The sequence below is a fragment of the Podarcis bocagei genome (genome assembly GCF_964188305.1).
Source record: "Podarcis bocagei genome assembly, chromosome: 6".
In the NCBI taxonomy this organism is placed as follows: Eukaryota; Metazoa; Chordata; class Lepidosauria; order Squamata; family Lacertidae; genus Podarcis; species Podarcis bocagei.
Window position 1 is genome coordinate 35,642,363 of NC_138130.1, and position 20,782 is coordinate 35,663,144.

A 20,782-nucleotide genomic window follows, 5' to 3' on the forward strand; every position below is an offset into this window, starting at 1 on the left:
AAAGCATTTGATCTAGTGGAGGCTCCTGCTAACCCAAAAAAATGGGGGGAGGCTTTTCAATATTCAGAGTCAATATTCTTCTGCAGGGGAGGGAGGAGGAATTGGCAAAAATCACTTCCCCTCCTTTCTATTAGCAGGCACCAGGGGCACTGTTTCAACGGGATCACTGATCTTATGGCAGGAGCGAACCAGCAGTACATCACACTGAGCAAGCTGGAGTTAACTCTTTATTAGCAAAATAGGATCCGCACAGGAGTGTCAGGCCTATTGAGCACAGCAACTCAGGTCTTGCACCCATGAAGACTAAAGGTTCCCACCTCCCATCTTCTCTCCATAGTGTTTTCCGAGCAGTTGGAGACTGTGCCTGTGTGCCTGGCTTTGCCCCTCCCACTTCATGACTCTCCTGGTTCTGGGAGACCAGGGGGAGCAGTAGCTTGTCACAGCAGGAAGGGGAAACACCTGTGCCTCTTCACAAGCCTAACTCTGCCTCTTGGCCCTCCACCTCCCATTTCAGCTTATGTCTGATTCTAGACTGCTCTCTGCCACAGACTCTCCCAGCTCACGAAGCCCTGCTTCCGACACCTCCTCCCAGTCTTTTCTCTCTTTTCCACTCCACTTGTCCCACCAACCAATCCCTGGGCTCTGAGCCTTCTTCCCTTGGAGGTTTCACAGCAGGTTCCCCCCACCATTCCTTTGCGTCCAACCAGTTCCTGACAGCTTAGCATCAGACCCGTTATCTATTATAAGATTTAACAGCCACTAGCACTGAACGCCAACCAGAGAATTCTGAGAGGATATTGCTTCCTATTTTAATAATAGTTCCCAACAGTATTTTTATTTTTTACTAAAAGAAATAATTTAAAAAGATGTTGATATTATAATACTGCTATTCTAATTTCAATTTGTGCTGAACAACAGGGAAACTAATGGAAAGCAGCTCTTCTGTATATTGTAGGGCAGGGGAAAGACCTGCAACCAATTTCTATCAACCTCCACCAGCATAGTCAATAGCTAGGGACAATGTGAACTGTAGTTCAGCAACATTTGGAAGGCCATGCATACCCCATGACAGGGCTGGGGAAATTCCCCTTTTTGTAATTAAAAGCACAAGGATGTAATACACAATAAAACACCAGGAAACCCTTGGGTTTTTAGTTTCCATTGTTAATATACTTAATATAATATAGACAGCATTTATGCCCTTGTCTTGTTCTCTGATGAATTTCCAAAGCTGCATTTTTAGAATCTCAAAAATCAGGCTCATCTCATATATTGATGACAGACTGAAGGACTGATTATGCGCTGTATACTTTGATGTACACAGCAGGCTTCCCTAATTTACATCACTTCATATCTGTGCACTTTAGAGTCAAGAATTTTGGTGCACTCATCACTCTCCTGACTTCTACTCAGCAGAGCCCAGTTGGAAGGTTGATCCACGCTTATGAAACCGTCTCCTAACTATTCAGTGAGCCAAACAACACAAAATGAAGAGATCGGTCCCTACAATATGTGCCAAGGTGAGCTTCTTAACAAGTTATGTAAAAGACAGGAAGCTACGATGGCTCAAAGCAGGCAGGGATAGGGTTTTTCACGTTACTAGCATCTGTAGCATACAGTGGTACCTTGGGTTAAGAACTTAATTCGTTCTGGAGGTCCATTCTTAACCTGAAACTGTTCTTAACCTGAAGCAACACTTTAACTAATGGGGCCTCCCGCTTCCGCTGTGCCACCACCACACAATTTCTGTTCTCATCCTGAAGCAAAGTTCTTAACCCAAGGTACTATTTCTGGGTTAACGGAGTCTGTAACCTGAAGCGTCTGTAACCCAAGGTACCACTGTATTTGCTAAACCTGACACAAGTTCCAAAGAGTTGCTAAAGCTTACAAATTGGTTGAGAAATTCCAGGTTCCCATCCCTGTCGCCCTTGCCAGCTTGTTTTGGTATTTTTAATCAGTCACCTCTCCTCCTGCAATATCACAAAATGTTTTTGATACTCCACTTCAAAATCATGTGTAGTGGGCAGCATTAAGGGCAGTGCAGTCTGGGAAAGCAGACATCTTTCAAGATCAGGGTATAAATTCATAGTTCTTTGTAGAACATGCAGAAAATTCAAGTACAATGGTACCTCTGGTTACGAACTTAATTCGTTCCGGAGGTCCGTTCTTAACCTGAAACCGTTCTTAACTCGAGGTACCACTTTAGCTAATGGGGCCTCCTGCTGCCGCCGCTCCCCGCCAGCGTGCAATTTCTGTTCTCATCCTGAGGTAAAGTTCTTAACCCAAGGTACTACCCAAGGTTAGCAGAGTCTGTAACCCAAAGTGTTTGTAACCCGAGGTGTTTGTAACCCGAGGTGCCACTGTGTATATTTTAGAGAATGTTTTGATATAGGTACACATCACAGAGAGGCTTTCGTTGGCTGAAACATACACACATTTTTTGCACACCTGTGCCTGCAAGACACATCATGTTCATGTAGAGGTCCTTTGGCAAGAAGAAAATCAGCTGCAAACCCTTGGACTGTAACGGAACTGTATTCTGAACAAACTACTACTCCCGTGGTTCAGAGCCAGGAAAACATATGCCCACAACATGAGATGAAGTATTTCCAGAATGTTGCTTTTTCCATGGAAGACCATTCTCAACTCAAGTAGGATGGAAATCTGGAACAGAAGCTTGTGCCCTCACATAGGACAGTACATTTGTATGTGGACACAAAGAAGGCAGCACATTTACTGGCGCAATGAGCAGTGAAAGAGGAAGTGGTACTACTTAGCAATATTTTAAGTTGATTCCCCATTGGGAAACCATTAACACACCTAGTCTGAATACATAAATTTGAAGATGGAATAGTTCAATCAGGAAGCTCCAGAAACATGTTAATGAAAGTTGTTGTTTGTTTGAAAAATTACAGGAACAATTTTCTGTGGGTTTATTAAGTCTGAGCTTAAGACATCAAATAAATCACGCACAACAGAAAGGACTTAAAACGGTTTCAGATCACAGCAACATGTCATTTCAACCATGTACAATTTTATTTTGGATGCCAAAAAAATTTAAAGCCAGAAATGCATTGCATGAGGCCAAGTGGAATGTCTACACTTAAACCCATTCTATCCATCTCTATCCTCAAATGCTCCATTTCGCTTTGAAAAGTCACATTTATGCCCCTTCCACCCCAAGAACTCTAGAAACAACCCTTTAGGTAATGAAATCAGATCCTTTTATGAAAAAAGGCATTTTAAAAAAAGAAAAAGAAATGAACTTAGAAAAAAGAAGGGTTTGAAGCACCTGAAAATACAAGGCAAAAAAGACAAGACAGAATTAGCTCTGCAAGTAGAAACAATTAGTTGTTTTGTGTGTGTGTGTGTTTTGGGTTTTGTTTTCTTTTTACAATTTTTGAAATACAACTTTTGAAGGGGCTAAGCTCAATGGATGAGCATATGCTTTGACACAAAAGGTCTCAGGTTGAGTCTCCAACATCTCCAATTACCATAATTTCTGATAGCCAGGCTGGAACAAAGCCTTTGACTCGTATTAGCTCATCAGTAAATAGTGTATGGCTACATGGACCAGACCTCTATATAAGACTGTTTCCTATCTTCCAATGACACCTAGCACCAGCTCCAAAGGAAATCAGCTGTGTGAAAGGAAAATACCTTCAGTTCAACCACAGCTCTGACAAAATTTACTTCCTGGGCCAGAATACAGGATATGGGAAAGGCATAGCCAACCATTTCATGTTTTCAGTCATGGTAGCTGGAATAACATTGTTAGTAGGTAGAAGCTGATTACTGTATTTAGGTGTGGTGTAACAAATATAGCTTACGACAGCATAAGTCTAATTTGCTGTTTAAATTTTATCTTGAGCTTCCATGGATTTAAAATTCAGCAAGTTCAAATCAGATTAATATTGCCATTTCATCAGGTACTTCCTTGATGCCTTTAGCTGGTCAACATTGCAACAGCTGAGAATCAGAAGGGAGGGGAAAACATTATGGGTTAAATGGCTTATTAGTTAAGAATATTTTGACATATTGCTTTCGATCACTTTCTAGAAACTATGCTCCAAAATGGGATTCACCAAGCTATATTTAAAAATGCCCAAGCTATGACAGCATATTCAGCAGGCTGCGTCAGAAGGTTCTACTGATTTGAGCTGTATATGGCTGATACACACAAATTTATGCCCTGTATGTGTCTACATGAGTAAAGTCAAACAATAATGGGTGCTTCTGTACTATAGTGGTTTAAAAATAAGTGCCTTCTGCATTGATTGAATTAAACTCATGTATAGGAGGTATTTTTCCCAGTAGTGATGTATGGAAGTGAGAGCTGGACCATAAAGAAGGCTGATCGCCGAAGAATTGATGCTTTTGAATTATGGTGCTGGAGGAGACTCTTGAGAGTCCCATGGACTGCAAGAAGATCAAACCTCTCCATTCTTAAGGAAATCAGCCCTGAGTGCTTACTGGAAGGACAGATCCTGAAGCTGAGACTCCAATACTTTGGCCACCTCATGAGAAGAGAAGACTCCCTGGAAAAGACCCTGATGTTGGGAAAGACTGAAGGCACAAGGAGAAGGGGACGACAGAGGATGAGATGGTTGGACAGTGTTCTCGAAGCTACCAGCATGAGTTTGACCAAACTGCAGGTGGCAGTGGAAGACAGGAGTGCCTGGCATGCTCTGGTCCATGGGGCCACGAAGAGTCAGACACGACTAAACAACAACAACATAGGAGGTATACTACAGAACATGAAGGTTCATTGTCAACAAGGAAACCAACAACATCTGTGAATATTTGCGTGGGTATATAGAATATCAGAACTTTTTTGTGCTATATAGAGAAGCCCAGGAAGCACAAGAGCAGTGGTTCACAAAGGGTGTGGTGTGCCACATTGGAGACGACGGTAAGCATAGGGGCAAGATTCAAGGACAATCAAAGTAACATTTAAATATTTCAGTGTAGTATAGTATCAAAATTTGCAGAATGTGGATGCTCTTTCAAAATCAAGCACTGCTAGGAGTTGTTTCTTTGTTTTTATTTTCCAAAAATAAATGGAGCCAGTAATTTTTTATTCTAAAAAATTTAGCCCAGAGACGTTTAAGAACCACTGCACTAGAGAGTGTAGTGCACTGGCAATATCCTTAAGAAACTTTTTAAAAATACTCCTCTCCTCTTAATCATCTCCTCATCTCCTCTTAATATGACTAGAGCTAGTGATAAAAGATTTGCTTAACTAAAAGAACTATGGAACATTGTTATATATTTATGTCTACAAAATAATCGAAGGTTTTAAAGCATCTCAGGCAGCTACTTAGTAATTCCAATATGCCAGAAATTTCATATTGTCTAAATAGTCATGTGGTCAAAATCCCTCTCCTGTGCTGAAGCCGCACCAAATTCTGTGATACTGAACTGGCACAGCAAGCTATAGATCTTATCTTACCTATATATTCTGTCCATGAGAGGGAAGAATGAAATGGGGCAGCTTCAGGAGGTATCATCAGCTACATAAAATTAGACTTGAGATACTTTGTGGACACAGTTTTACTACTCACATATTACAACATGGTAAGAACTGGGGCCAATTCATTTAACTGGTTTCTCAACAGCAAGTGACAAACATGAAACAGACCTGTATGGAAGCAGGTTATCATGAATGGTTACACTTCACACCATACACCATCTTGGCTGTGAGTCCTGGAATACTTGCTCCCTGCCTTCAAACCACAAAAGCTGAGGCTGCTGAACAAACTCTTGGGTTGGGGTATTGTTCAGGAGTTTTTGTTGCAGGGAGGTTGTTGCTGTTATTGATATTCTTATTATTTGTTTCTTTATTTTAGATCTTATGATGATTTAGGTGGAAATTGTTTCAATTTGGATGGGTACCGTTTCATGTTTTATTTGTTGTCTATGACTACTTTTGTTGTGTTTGTAATATTCATGTTGCAAGCTGCCTTGAGGATGGTTTTACCTATGGAAAGGCGGCATACAAACAAAATGATGTATTTCTGTACATCAGTTTTACCAAGAAATGCTCTACAAGAACCATCTTTAGGTAAAACAATTGTCAGTCACATTAAATCATCACAATATAAATATTATGTTCTATTCAGCAAAAAGGACCATCAGACCATTTCCAACTTAAATTTTATAATAACAGTGGTATAAAATTAAGCTCATTAAGTGTACATGTGCATTAGACATATCAGTATCCTCAAATTAAAGCCATACTGTTTGACCGATACAAGACAATTTTTGCTTCAATAGTAATGATAAGAACCATTGGCCAAATTTAGACATTACATTAAAACTATGGTTGAGATTCAGCCACCTGAATTCATGCACTTACTCATTCCTTCTCCTCCTTTACACCTATGGGAGAACACTGAAAGCATCTATTTTGTTTTGAATAAATCAGTTTCCCATTACATCCAACCTCAGGAATGTGTGGTTCATCCTTCCTCCAGATAGCAAATAAAACCATCTGAAATCAGTTTGATTCTGGTTTACTTCAAACTAGCAAGAGTTGGAATGAAAGACAGCTTTTGAAGTTCAGACAAAATATGAAACTGCAGTTTATTTGAAACCAAAAGTGAAAGCTTTCAATCTCCACACCTCACACATAAAGTAGGAAAGGGAAGGCGTGTGTGTGACCCTAAGGCACACTGAAGCCCATTCTTATATCATTAAATATTATAACATTAAATAATGTAAAACATGACATCTCTATCCAGCCAACATTTAGACACGTATGAAACAGAACATAAAGATCAAAAATATTTGAAAAATCCTTCTTGAATTTCAATCAGAAGAGTTACAGAAGAGGGCAATTGCAAGTTCAGGCATGGCAAAAATTGTATTCCAGAACCAGGACTTGGGAGTCTGAAGCAGGAGGTAAGAGTAACACCCACTCCCTCCAGCCAGGATTTTTAAAAGCACAAGTTAAAACTTGTTTCATCCCTGCATGCCCTTTGGTAAAAAAAATAAAGCCTTTAATTTCATAAAATATATAGCCTCCATTGGAGCTCTAATTTACCTTTTATGAGGGTACTATATCATACAAAGGAAACAATACAGCAAAGAGGTAAACATACTGAAGTCCACTGAAATCGCTAAGCCTAAACATGTTGAATTCTATATTGAATTTTGTGTTGAATCATGACCAACATTCACTGGCCAACCAGCCAATCTGGCAATGTTGGCGTGTTATACTAACTGACTCGTATTTGAAGGGAGAAAGTGAGGTGAAGAATCAGGTTGTCACCCAATCCTAAACGTGTTCACTGGAGAAGACATTAAACATGCATCTCCTTAACTCACAATGCTCAACATTTCTGTGTATGTGCAAACTTCATTATCCATTATATTTTACTGTGACTGTCAGCATTACAACAAATCTGTACAGCAAATCTTAATGAGTCATTTCATGCTACACGTTCTCTGAGGGCACATTCAGGTACATGTTTCAGGATTCTACTACAATCCATCAGGGCAAAAAAGAATGGAAGCATGAGCATCTTTGATTTAACATATTAGAGGACACATATTGCTTCCAACAAAGAAACTAATCTATTGAAGAGAGTAACATTTGAAGCAATCCATTAAATTAGGTTCTTTAAAAAAACAACCCAAAAAAACCCTTGGTGTTCTGATCTTACCTTTAAAACTTTAAATATTTAAACACTTGAGGACGTTCAGATCAAAGCTTTTAAGACTTCAAATCCCTACAGCAAATTAGCTCTGCAATGAAGTTAAACCATCTATTAGGCTTGACCATTCAAATGTTACTTCTGTCTGTAGCAGAAGGGCTGAGTAATTGCTTAGAAGTTACCCTTTTTACTTGTGTGTCCTATTCCTAACAGAAAGCCTCACTGTGGGAAGAAGTTAATAATAATAATAATAATAATAATAATAATAATAATAATAATAATAATAATAATAATAATAATAATTTATTATTTATACCCCACCCATCTGGCTGGGTTTCCCCAGCCACTCTGGGCGGCTTCCAACTGAATATTAAAAACAAATACAGCATTAGACATTAAAAACGTCCCTAAAGAGGGCTGCCTTCAGTTGTCTTTTAAAAGTAAAATAGTTGTTTATTGCCTTTACATCTGCTGGGAGAGCGTTCCACAGGGCAGGCGCCACTACCGAGAAGGCCCTCTGCCTGGTTCCCTGTAACCTTACTTCTCGCAATGAGGGAACCGCCAGAAGGCCCTCGGCGCTGGATCTCAGTGTCCGGGCTGAACGATGGGGGTGGAGACGCTCCTTCAGGTATACAGGACCGAGGCCGTTTAGGGCTTTAAAGGTCAGCACCAACACTTTGAATTGTGCTCGGAAACGTACTCCCACCACCTTAAAATAGGCAGTGGTTTGACTCATCTTTAATAGATCCTACCTGGTTCTAAAGGTTTTAGAAAATCTACAGTCTCTCAATATTCCCTTCCCAGGCAAGTTGACCAAGAGGGCAGTGGCCAGCAAGCAGAAGCAAATTATCTATATCCATTCCAATCTGGTTTCAGATCTGGTTTGGACACAAGAATAGCCTTGATTACCTTTATCAGGAGAGAGATGGGGATGGTGACTGTGTTGTTTCATCTTCACCCCTCAGCAACCTTTGACACCACTGACCATGAGCTGGGAGTTGGAAGTACTATATTCAGTGGTTCCACTACCTGTAGGGTTGCTACCAGATAGTACTACGAGGAAATTGTTGCTCAGCAATAAACTGGTAAAATTGGGATACTGTGTGTGGTGGCTCCCATGTCCAGAAATTAGGAATGTGGCCTGTTCTAGGAGGAACTGCACTGCCTCTGAAGGAACAGGCTTGTAGTCTTGAGAGTATTCCTGGATTTAGACAAATCACCAACTCTAAAGAGACTCCATGGATAGGAGTGTTGATGTCCAGCTTAGGCCGATTCACAAGCTACAGCCACTCTTGGACCAGGACAGCCTGGCTTCAGTTGCCTATGCTCTAGGAACCTGTCTGGACTGCTGTCGAACATGACTGCTAGGCTCGTAAGTGACACAGAACATCACTGGTCCTGAAAGTGCTGCTCGTTTCAAGTGAGCTACCAGACCCATTTCAAGCTGTTAGTGCCAGTATATAAACCCGTAAATGGATTGGGCCCCAATTACCTAAATGAACACCTTCTTGAGGATCAACCACATCAGATTCTACAATGGGGCTGCCTAGTTGGTGTTGACCTACGGAATTCCTCTTTTTGGTGAGGTGGGTCTGTGTCCATCATTACTGACTTTCAGAAGGAATCTGAAAATCATAGAATGTAGAGTTGGAAGGGATCCTGAGGATCACTTAGTCCAACCCCTGCAATGCAGCGGTCCCATATGGGGATCAAACTTGCAACCTTGGCGTTATCAGCACCTCACTCTACCAACTGAGCTATCCAGGCTGCCTTGATCCATGCTCCTGTTTACCCAGATACTGTTCCTTGCAACCCTGGGATCCCTGGATGAAAGAACCTTTTTACCTGTAACTGTAAATTTACCTGTAAATTTTTTGAAATTTGTTATGTTAGCTGTTTTTCTTTTTTAAAAAATAAATAAATAGTGTTTTACTATGGACGTGTTTGCTGCCCTGGGCTCCATCAGATAGAAGGGCAGTATAAATAAATAATAGTAATAGTAACAATAATAACTACAACAACAGAAGACATTTTTAACATGTTTAAAAGTTTTGCCTGAATATGGAATTGAATTCAATAATAACTCTCAAGCCTACTTCTGTGTTTTGGAGTCATGGGTTGCACTCGAGATTTAAGACAACACACACACATAAAACAAAGCTATGTTACAAGCATTTGGTATTTACAACACTATCTTCATGTGAAACTATTTTTTGGTAATGGCAGCTTAAAACAAACACCCTTTTCTCTGAAAATGTACCATTAAGCGTTCCTTCTACATGAAGCCACTGTCTCGCATATTAAAGAAACTGCTGTTTACATTTGTGGTGTCACTTAGACTAGTGATGTGCTCCTGATCCAAGCCCCATTCACCTTCATCTTCCTCCTCTGGCTCAGCTTCTGACCCATTACGAGAGTTCTCATACAAAAAGATTTGTTCATCTACATGAGCCGGGGCTAACCGATTTCTCTTAGCACTAACAATGTTTGCAGAGGAACCAAAGAGACGTTCAGGGAAAACCCTTGTGGCCACAATGCACCAGTATTTCTGAAGTACCTTTGGCAAAACAGGAAATAAAGCTAGCCTGTCAGACCACCACTTGAGTGGATCTTCATTTAGCCCAAGAACTTTCTGGGATTTGAAATTACTCAGCTCCTCAATAATCTGAGCATGCCATTCCTCTTGGTCTTCAGCACCCCCCGTCTGGCAAAATATCTCTGCAAGCATGTTATTGATGGCACTAGTAGGAGGAGGGGTAGAGGGAATTGCCATTTTTTTCACTGGTGGCTCTTCAGACAATGCAAAAAACTTTTCCTCAGGCCTCAATGTGTTCTCCTTTTCTTCCTCTAGGAGACTTTTTGCGTCCTCTACTACTCTGTTTTCAACCTGCTGTCTCTCAAATGCTGAAAGAAATGGAAGTTTCTTGTACCTGGGGTCCAGGAAAGTTGCAACGTTGAGAAACATGTCTATATCGGGCGCATGCTGGTATGTTGTGGACAATTCTTTGGCTATCACTTCCTTTGCCATACTGATTTCTTTCAAGTCATTTTCTTTGATGTTTAGTGTTGTGTTCAGCAGCATGTGAAGGAGAGGTTTCACCATACTTATTGTTGGGTATTTGGAAGCAGACATCATTTCGGCAACCTGCTTGAACGGCTGGAGCAAGTCCACCAAGCCTTCAATTGTATTCCACTCATTGGCTTCCAGCATCAGGTGGTGATTATTGCTGTCCTCCACAAGAACTGCAGCAATTGCGTACTGCTGCTCCTTGAGTCGCTGCAGCATGGCAAGAGTGCTTCCCCACCAGGAAACACGGTCGCTCACAAGCATGCAGGGCGGAGTGTTCTGCTGCTTCTGCTTCTCGCTCAACATGCACATGGCTACTGAAGACTGCTGAAAATATTCCACCAGCTTCCGACACCTCGACAGGAAACCACACAGCTTCGGAAGCTGAAAAGCTCGCTGTATACCTGCATTAAAAGTCTGCCCTAAGCAAGGCATCTGCACTGGAATGTCGAGAAGAGAGCAAGCTTTCACAATGTCTTTCCCATAATCTGTTGTAGCACCAAAAACTTTTGTATTGATTCCCCATTCAATGAATATCTCATAAAGTACTCGCGTAATTGTCTCTGCGGTGTTTTCCTCGGGCACTTCAAATGTTTTTAAACACCGGGAATTAACAGCCAGGCAGCTGGAAGAGCCGCTACTGAGAAAATGAACTGACAGTGTTACGTAGGATCTGTTCTGGTTCCCGCTTCTCCACATGTCAGAGGATATGCCGCACCACGGGATATCAGTCAGCTCTTTTAGCACAACATCCCTGACAGCCATATATTTTTCAGGAATCGCTTTTGTGCAGAAATACTTTCTACAAGGAAGTTCATATCTAGGGTCGGCCGTTCTTAAAAGATTCTTGAAGGTTGGCTCATCTACAATGGAAGGAGGATATAACCCTTCACATATTAAGCTAATCACTGCCAATGTTAGCTCTTGGTGCTTTTTATTCTCATAACTGTGACCTGCCTTCATAATTAAGGTGTCCTGAACAGCCTGCTGAGACGATTCTGGCTTCAGTTTTGAAAACGCCGTGGCAAAGGCCTCCCTCATTTGCTCAGTGTTGCTTTTCACAAACTCGCAAAACTCGTCTGGATGATTCTTTTCAAGGTGGTAAGAGAGGTTGGACGTGTTTCCTGAATAGGCTATCTGTGCCATGCAAATGCGGCAGTAGATCTTCTTCCACTGCATTATACATCCTTCCGCATTGGTATCAAAGCCAAAGTACTTCCACACTTTGCTCTTTGCTCTTGGGTGGGCCACTAACTTTAGGTCTGACGGGGAAGTTTCCAAACTTTTATTCTCCATTGCTTCTTGGCCACAGTCCCAACCTTTTGGTTCTTCACTCATTAATGAGCACCTGATAAAAGGCAGCAAACAAACATAAAATGAGAAAGCGTAGGTCTGATCAAATATGAGAAATCAGTGCTTTTGTGAACAAGCACAATATACTTAGTAGTATTTGAATACGTTTGAGGGTGGCTCTGCAAGTAGGACACACCGCAGCCTATGTATCTGTACACCATATGGCAAATTCAGGGTGTTGACAGAAGACTTGTCCAAAACTAAAAGTTACATGGTATGTGGAACTAGAGCCAATGTCTCAGTGTAAAGGTCTCAGTTTTAGCTTGCATTCCTCTCCTTACCGCAAGCAACTTATGCCATTTCAGCAGACAAAACACTAAGGGAACAAAACATTTTGGATGGCCTTGACAGCTGGCCAAAAATTGAGTTGCCACAAATATGCTCCTTCCTCCAACTCTGCAGGAGGGGAAGCTTACCTCCCAGCACGGCCTTGTTTCTGCTGGCACTCTGAGCACTTCCAAAGCACAGCAAAATGTCAAGGGTGATTTCCTGCCTTGTTCTCTGCCTAAGAAGATAGTAAGAGTTGCTCCGTGTTCTTCAACTCTGGGTCCCAGATGTTGTTGGACTGCAAATGTCTCATTACCCCAAGCCAATTTAGCCAGTAGTTATGAGAGTTGCAGTCTATCACCAGCTGAGGACCCAAGGAGAAGCAGGCTGGCCTATGTCATGCTGACCTCTATAAGACCTGATAACAATTTCAAAGCACAATGTAACTGCAGGAACTCTCCTCCCCGTATCCAAGCTCAGGTGGTCAGGAATTCATGACACTTACCAATGGGAGGAAAGACACCATGGCAAGTGAGTATCTCAGTTCTTGACAATATTTAAGCCCTAATTAATTCAGGTTTGTACATACTCGCTGTGGGCAGTCAATTGTGTGATTAAGAATTGCCTCAACGGGAGCTTTTGTAAATTAGTTGACTGTTGTCTTTTCTCTCTCTCCCTTTGAGGTTATCAGTGCACTACAGTTAATTAAAATAGGTATGTGTGGCTGTACAGGCAGGCCGGTAGACATTTTTGTGGGCTTTAAAAATGTTGTGAATTTATTTACAAGGTAGGATTAAGCACTTCTACAGCCCCAGACATTACCAAATTTTATAGCAACCCAAACTGTAACTTTCAATTTCAACATCCTCTTGCAAATAATTTAAAAGAATATTTATTGAGTGGGACCCAGTTTAGGTCAATGGAGTTATGTTTCCCCCCCAGATTATATGTAAACAAATGTTACGCTGTGTTTAATGCAACTTAAAATCTTGAATAAATAGGGCAGAAGCTACACATAACTAGTGGAGGCAGAACTACCACTGCAGTTGCTCCACAGTGGAACAAGAAAGCCAATTTAAAAGATCAGCAAGCAAGAAAAGTGGCTTGCCCTGTTCAGTCTTGTAAGCTATAGACACCTGCACACTCTTCTCTTGCATGCATAGTTTTGAAGGAATGTACCCTAAACCAATTGCCTGAATTTAAATAATTCACATTATCTAATTTGTTTCAGTGGGACTTCACAAATACACACCACCCATAGATCTTCAGCTCCTTTCTCTTCCTGTCTTGTTTTGTGTTTGAAAATACTGCAATTTAAATAAACAAAAATACAACTATTAGTATGTTATTGTTTTTTTTCTACTGCTCTTATTGTTACATTGTGATTTTTATGTTCTATGCCATCTTTCTGTATTTTCTATGCAAGCATGATGTGTGTGTGTGTGTGTGTGTGTGTGTGTGTGTAAGCAATTCTAGAATCCTTGCATTAGTGCCCTACTAATTCCCTTGGGGATAACAAATAAGTGTCAGGCCATCCAGGAAAGTCTCTTGGCTGCCCCTTTCATGAGCGCCTATCAGACTCCTTCAGGCCACCAGAGTCTGCCTACATATCCTGATGCTGACTCCTTTTACATTCCCCTAAGACACTCAAATACGCGCCACAAACATCCGTATTTTTGGAATGCAACTTAATTACTCAACATATTCAAATTTACATAATTTACTTTCATTAATGAGATGCTCAAGGCTAAGAATATTTAAGAAGTCAATCCTGAAAAAATTAAGATGCCTAAAAAGGTGCCTGGCTGGTTTAAACTAATCTTCAAAGAGTTGCAATTACAGTTGCTGCTGAATAAGAAGCAGCAATTCTTACCTAAACCTCGCTGCTTAGAAATTGATGCATTCTTTACTGTGATTAATATCCATGCTTTGAAACTGTCAGACCAAATTATTGACCCAATCTTGTTCTGCCACATCATTCCCAAAGAGACAGCAGCTTAAATGATCCACAGTATGTTGTCTCACAACTCCTAACTGACAAGGGAAACAAAACATGAAGCAACATATATAGATTCAAATTGTTACATATAGAGAGAGAGAGACACTGATATGAAGATTCATATCAGTATCTACTTTTGTTTCAAGTGCCACAGTTTTGGGGCTAATGTCCAGAAGTTTGAGGCCTAGAGACTTTCTCCTGGAATACCGAGAAGCTTGGAAGCAAGAGGATGTGGACTAAAAATTGTTTTTTAATAAATAAATTAATAAAAATACATGAAGAATCCACAAGAATTTTGATCCGTATATTTTTAAGTCAATAATAATTTTAAAAAAAATAATCCAGAGGCATGTAGCAAGCCTGCTGCCAAGTATAAGGTTCAGAGTTCAGGTGTTCCCTAGATTCATCCTGCCACTATACATGTTGCAACCATTTTAAGCAAGTCCAACTGATGTGCTACTGTCAAAGCATGGGTCCCTTTGGAACCAGAAGAGGGCAGAATGGGGGTGTGGTGGGGGCATAACAGGCAGGCTTATGCACACTCTGCTGACGTGCCCTTTGACCCAGAACGCAACCCCCACAGATACAGGGAGCTGCTTGTAAACTTAATATTGTAAAACCTTAATTAGCGGAAGGTTGTTTGGGAAGGAAGGGAGAAAGATTAAAGTCTGCCTTTATTTTGGTCAACTGCTGCCACCAACTCCACCATCTGCCTAAATGCTAGGTAAAGGTAAAGGGACCCCTGACCGTTAGGTCCAGTCGCGGACGACTCTGGGGTTGCGGCGCTCATCTTGCTTTACTGGCTGAGGGAGCCGGCATACAGCTTCCGGGTCACGTGGCCAGCATGACTAAGCCGCTTCTGGTGAACCAGAGCAGTGCACGGAAACTCCATTTACCTTCCCACCAGAGTAGTACCTCTTTATCTACTTGCACTTTGACGTGCTTTCGAACTGCTAGGTTGGCAGGAGCAGGGACCGAGCAACGAGAGCTCCCCCTGTCCCAGGGATTCGAACCACCGACCTTCTGATCGGCAAGCCCTAGGCTCTGTGGTTTAACCCACAGCACCACCCATGTCCCATGCCTAAATGCTAGAAGAGAGTTGATGTAGAACATAGAACATAGCATTTTCATCTGTTGAGAAACCAGCCTGGGTGATATATATTCCCACAAATGGGTGGGGAAAGGGGATGAGATAATCAGTACAGTATGTGGGCTGCCATCAGCCTTGGGTCCTTATGTTCTGCATGGCCATCCCACCCTTAATTCAACACATTGTCCAAAGCTCAATAGAGCTAATGTTATGTATGAGATGTATTAATACAATGAATGTATTGGAATGTATGTTTGACGAAAACTAATAAAAATTTAAGTTGAAAAATAATTCAACACATTGTCAGAAGTCTGATGCTAGGACTTGGATACGATGCCTGCCCTTGGTCTTAAAATCTAGTAGATTTTACTTATCTAGCAATAAGTAAACCACATGGAAATCTCATATATCTAGGTCTAATGACGCTGGACAGTACAAAGCAACATACAAAAGCTCACATTACACATCCAGCAGACATGTTTTTCAGATGAAAAAGGAAGAAGTCTTTAGGCTGCAATCCTGTGCACTAGGGTCACCCACACATAAACTTAAAGCACTTTTATACCACTTTAACAGTCATGGAGAATCCTGGGAACTGTAGTTTCTTAAGGGTGCTGGGAACTGCAACTCTGTGAGGTCAGCACCCTTAATGAGCTATAGTTCCCAGAAGTTTGCCTGACCACTAAAGTGGTATGATAGTGTTTTAACAGCATGGTGTGGATGTAATCTAGGTGTGTGTGGAGAACTTTCAGCCCTGAACTACAACTCCCATTAGCCCCAGTAAACATGGTCAATGATCCGAGTTCAGCAACGTTGGGAGGTCCAAAGATTTCCTACACCTGCTATATGTATTTACTTTGAATAAGCCCCAACGAACTAAGTGGGATTCGCTTCCAAACAAACACACATAGGTTTGTGCTGTTAGCGGCCTGTTTAGAATATAAAATAAAGGTGCAGAATGCATTTAATGCATCATCAAATGCAATCAAAATGCACTTATGAGACAGATTTCTGAAAATGTAACCCAAAAGTTAAATACAGTAAGAACTTTTTACAGCTAAAAATGTTTTATGCACACGGTCAGCAATTAAGCCACAAGGAAAGCTACATCCTATATATCAAACATTAATCTAAATGAAGAATTCAATACTACTGGTTCTGTTGCAAGGAGGAAGCAGAAGATAAGACTTAGCACAGCGTCCCTTTAGCATGAGAAAGTAGCTGACCTCATGTGGCATTTCTCTGCAGGCCTAAGCATGGTTAATTGTACCACATCAGGGCAGAAACATCATTCAAAATAAGGATTGTTTAACCTACCCAGGCACAAACTAATTAAGAATGGTTCTTGCACTCCAGCTGCAAAGTTTTAAAATAACATGTCATAAAGAAAACACTGCTATCAAGAATGACAGCCTAATGTATTTTTAGCCCTAACTATTCTTACAGTAAAACATTGCTTTCCGACTCAAAAAATAGTCACATCTACCTTGTGAACTTTATTGTATTTTTGTAGTCTGCTTTAAAGAAATAAGTAGACCATGAAAAGCAATCAGAAATTGAGCAAAACGGAGCAACATTATCCAATGACATCTGAACTGTTAACAATTCTAGAACTTAAGAAATTCTCCACCCCCATGGTACAGTTGAAATATGTTACTCCAACATTTTAAGAACGTACATAAAAAACTTTACTTACAGATTGGCATGTTTGTATTCAGCTTCATAAAATACATATAGAAAAGTGAAAACTCAAAAGCTATGGACTCTCTACTTTTAAGAGGATGGTGGCCAGCCAAGGTTCTGTAGTTTCCGGGATCCTGCGGCCTCACACTGCAACTCTGAAATGCATCACTAGGCAGGGACGATTTGCTTTTTTTCTTTAGATAACAAACAAATCCTAGCCTAAACACACTGACTCAGAAGTTACAGCCTACTGCTTCCATTGGTCTTACTAGGACAAGGTGATCCTCTTGACCAGGGTGTGTCGCCTGCTGCAACGTACCTTTTCTGCCCATAGCACTAGGTATTATTCAGCTTCGAAGCCTGACATTGTCCGCGGTTCCTACTACCTGTATTATCAACTGTAACACCATGCACTTATAACAGGTCGGTCCAACCTAGGAGCCACAGGTTTGCGGCTGGAAGGGGGCGTGTACGCATTTGCTAGAGGTCTGCATGCCTCCGGGGGGCGAGAGCCGCAGGTGAGGCTTGGTAAGGACACTGACACCGCCGAGCCAAAGCTCAGCGATGTCAGGCCCGAGAAAAGAAGACACCCCCCCCTCCGAGCAGCGACAAAACAAAGCCAGGGGAAGCGGGCGCCCAGGTGCGCCCTCCTTCCGCGGAAGCAAAAATTTGGCTTGGCTCCCCTCCACCGCTGCCAGTTGGGATTTTCAGAATAATAATCCCTGGAAGAAAAAGCCTTTCCTCGCCTCCGCCGCCGCCCCGGGCGGAAGAAAAGCGAGCTCGTGTCGCTCGCTCGCCCGCGCGCGCGCTTTCCTTTCGCCACCCGCGCCACTTGGCGAGGTGGCAGACGCTGAACGAGGCGCTTCTTTGACCAGCCTCTCCTCCCCAGAAACCCGCAGCCCTTACTAACCTGGCTTCAAAGGCCAGCCTGGTCGGAGGAGGCGGCGGAGCAGCTGGTGCAACACGACGCGGAAGCCGATCCAATAGACTTGTATCGCAGGCAGCGCCAGCGAGAGGAGCGACATGGCTCTTTGGCCGCCGCCGCCGCCTCCGGCTCTTCCTTGTGCTTTTTCTCGGCTCGAAGGCGAAAGGAGGCCGGTCACCACCCTCGGCAGGAGGAGGCGCAGCGCAGGCGACACGCCTCCTGGGCTCCGGAGCGCTCGGCTCACAGCACTCGCTAGCTACACCCAGCGGAAGAGGAGGAGGAGGAGAAGTCCTTTTCCGGGCATGTGCGCGCTTATGCTCGCGATCCGGGTCTCTCGCTCTCCCCTTCCTTACACCCTCCCTTCCACACCATGCGTGCAGCTGGGCTGAGGTTACATACACTTTCCCATTCCTACCCCCGCGCTAATTTCGGCAGTAAGAATTTGCATGCTTTGAAATAGGGCTCTCAGCCAGCTAGGCTGTGAAATGAGGTCACTTGCCGGAATGTGGAACAATAGAGAACATAACGCCTTTTTCACTTGCTTTGGAACACGCATTTCTCATTCAAAGGAAGCAGCTGCTGACTACCTTACGGTGAAAAGTACTAGACAAACTAGTAGATTTTTAAAAATAAAATAAACGCTGGTTAAATGCATGATTGAAAAATACCTTTCAACGCTGACATTCAAATTTGCCTGCAGTTCTGCCCAGTAGGAACTTGGAAGGCAAGCAGGACAAGAGGGAGGGTGCATTTATTTTTAAGTCTGGTGTTTCTAATGCAATTCTCCCTTAAAGGTGTCAGACCTCTTGTTAAATTGTTTTCACGGGCTCCTTCACAACTCATCAGCAATTATCTTCCAGGATGGAGGGCCCTGACTAGAATATATATTGCTGCTACTGCCCTTGGATAGGGTGACCTGGGAAGACAAAGCTTGGTTAAAAGAACCCATGAAAAGAAGAACTTCAGTTAAAAGAATTGTATTTGCCTGCTCTTATTCCCTGTATTCACTCCATCAAGGGTGCCTGTGGTACCCAAACCATCCTTCAAAGCACAACACATTCATGGCATTCATTCAGTAGAATCTATGACTCAGTAACAAATAGAAGGAATTGACGTGGGCAAGACTCTTGCAGTCATGCAGCCAGCTCCCTGCTCTCTTGACCCCTGCCTCACCTGGCTAGTGAAAAGCAGTCAGGAGGGGTTGACTGGATGGGTCCAGAATGTGGTATATACCGGTACATCACTATGTGACAGGGTGCTGTCTACTGTTTTTAAACAGGCAGGGGTGCACCTGTATCAAGGAGAGGGCCAGGGAGAGTGCAACTCTGCTTCTTGATACCTCCACAGCTTTTGATACCATGGACCATGGTATCCTTCTATACCAACTCTGTGGGGGCACTGTTTTACAGTGGTTTTTCTGCTACCTAGAGGGTTGTGTCCAGAAAGTAGCATTGGGAGACTGGGTTCCAGCTGTATGGTCTTTGCACTATGGTATGCCACAAGGTACAATCTTTTCCCCAATGTTGTTTAGCATATATATGAAGTCACTGGGTGCAGTCACTAGGAGTTTGGTGGCAAATGGTTATCAATACACTGTTGACATAACAACTCTGCTTCTCCATAGCATTTGAGTCAGGGGAGGCTGTTGTCTGAGCACAGTGAGGGACTGAATGAGGACTAATAAACTGAGCTTGAACCATGGGAAGATGGGAGCACCGTGGATTGACAGTTCCCATGCGTACAAGATTGGCCAGGTGCCTGTTCAGGAGGGGGTTATGCTCCCTCTGAAACAACAGGTTCAGAGTTTGGGAATGCTCCTGGATCCATCTTTGTCACTGCAAGCTCAGCAGCTAGGAGTGCCTTTCACTCGCTACAGCAGGTGCATCAACTATGGCTGTTTTTTGACGGATAGTCTAGCCACGGTAATCCATGCATTGATAACTTCAAGGCTTGATTATTTTGATATGCTCCATGTGGGGCTACCCTTGGGCCTGGTCTGGAGGCTGCAAAATGCTGTGGCTAGACTGTTGATGGAGACAGTCTGTTGGCAGCACATGACGCCAGTGCTCCAAAGTTTGCACTGGCAACCCATACACTATGGGGTCAGGGTCAAAGTTATTGTATTAATTTACAAGGTCCTTAAAAACTTGAGTCCGTGATACCTCAAGAATACCTAATCCCTTATATACCTGCCTGATCACTAAGGTCTTCAGGGGAGTCATTGTTAGTAGTCCCCCCCCCCCGGCTCAGATGCATGGCTTGTATCTACCAGGAGCTGTGTGAGGGCCCAATTTCATGAAACTCCGGTTTTCTGGTTTTTACTTTTTGTATTATATGCCTACAAACTTTATAGAAATGACTACAGTTGTTGATGTCAGGTGGAAGGCAGGTAAAGGTGTGGCCTTCACTTTGAAGTGCATTTCCAAGCAGTTTCTTCCTGCAACTGTTTGGAAATGCACTTCAAAGGCCATATCTCACAGTGCTAATCAGAAACTACTTGGAAATATGCTTCAGAGGTATCGTTGTTACCCGATGCCATGATGTCACATGACTGACAGGCAGGTGCCTCCTTCCACCTGTCAAACCTGGCCCACTGGGCTATAAAGATGCCTTGCCTCTGGTGCAAACAATATTGAGCTAAATAGACCAGTGGGCTGACTCAGAATAATAACTTCCTTATATAGTATTCCCAAACTAGGAAAGTTGGCATATTATGGATATGGCTTATTATAACTATAAA

At 42.5% G+C, this 20,782-nt stretch overlaps 1 protein-coding gene across 6 annotated transcripts in view; it reads right to left on the bottom strand.

Annotated features, from left to right (window-relative positions):
• The window catches only part of ZBED1 (zinc finger BED-type containing 1), a 133,173-nt gene that overhangs the window by 79,717 nt on the left and 32,674 nt on the right, over window positions 1-20,782 (bottom strand). Inside the window, exons 1-4 of one of the 6 annotated variants that reach the window (XM_081197021.1) lie at window positions 17,131-17,608; window positions 14,219-14,379; window positions 13,598-13,652; window positions 6,140-12,073 (exon numbers count right to left, since the gene is read on the bottom strand). In XM_081197021.1, coding sequence (XP_081053147.1) covers window positions 9,934-12,073; window positions 13,598-13,652; window positions 14,219-14,324 — 2,301 coding nt within the window. In that variant the 5' untranslated portion in view covers window positions 14,325-14,379; window positions 17,131-17,608 and the 3' untranslated portion in view covers window positions 6,140-9,933. Of the gene's footprint in view, window positions 1-6,139; window positions 12,074-13,597; window positions 13,653-14,218; window positions 14,380-17,130; window positions 17,609-18,027; window positions 18,377-20,782 lie in introns of those variants that run through there. The other 5 variants (XM_081197025.1, XM_081197023.1, XM_081197024.1 and 2 more) reach the window with 5 other exon arrangements.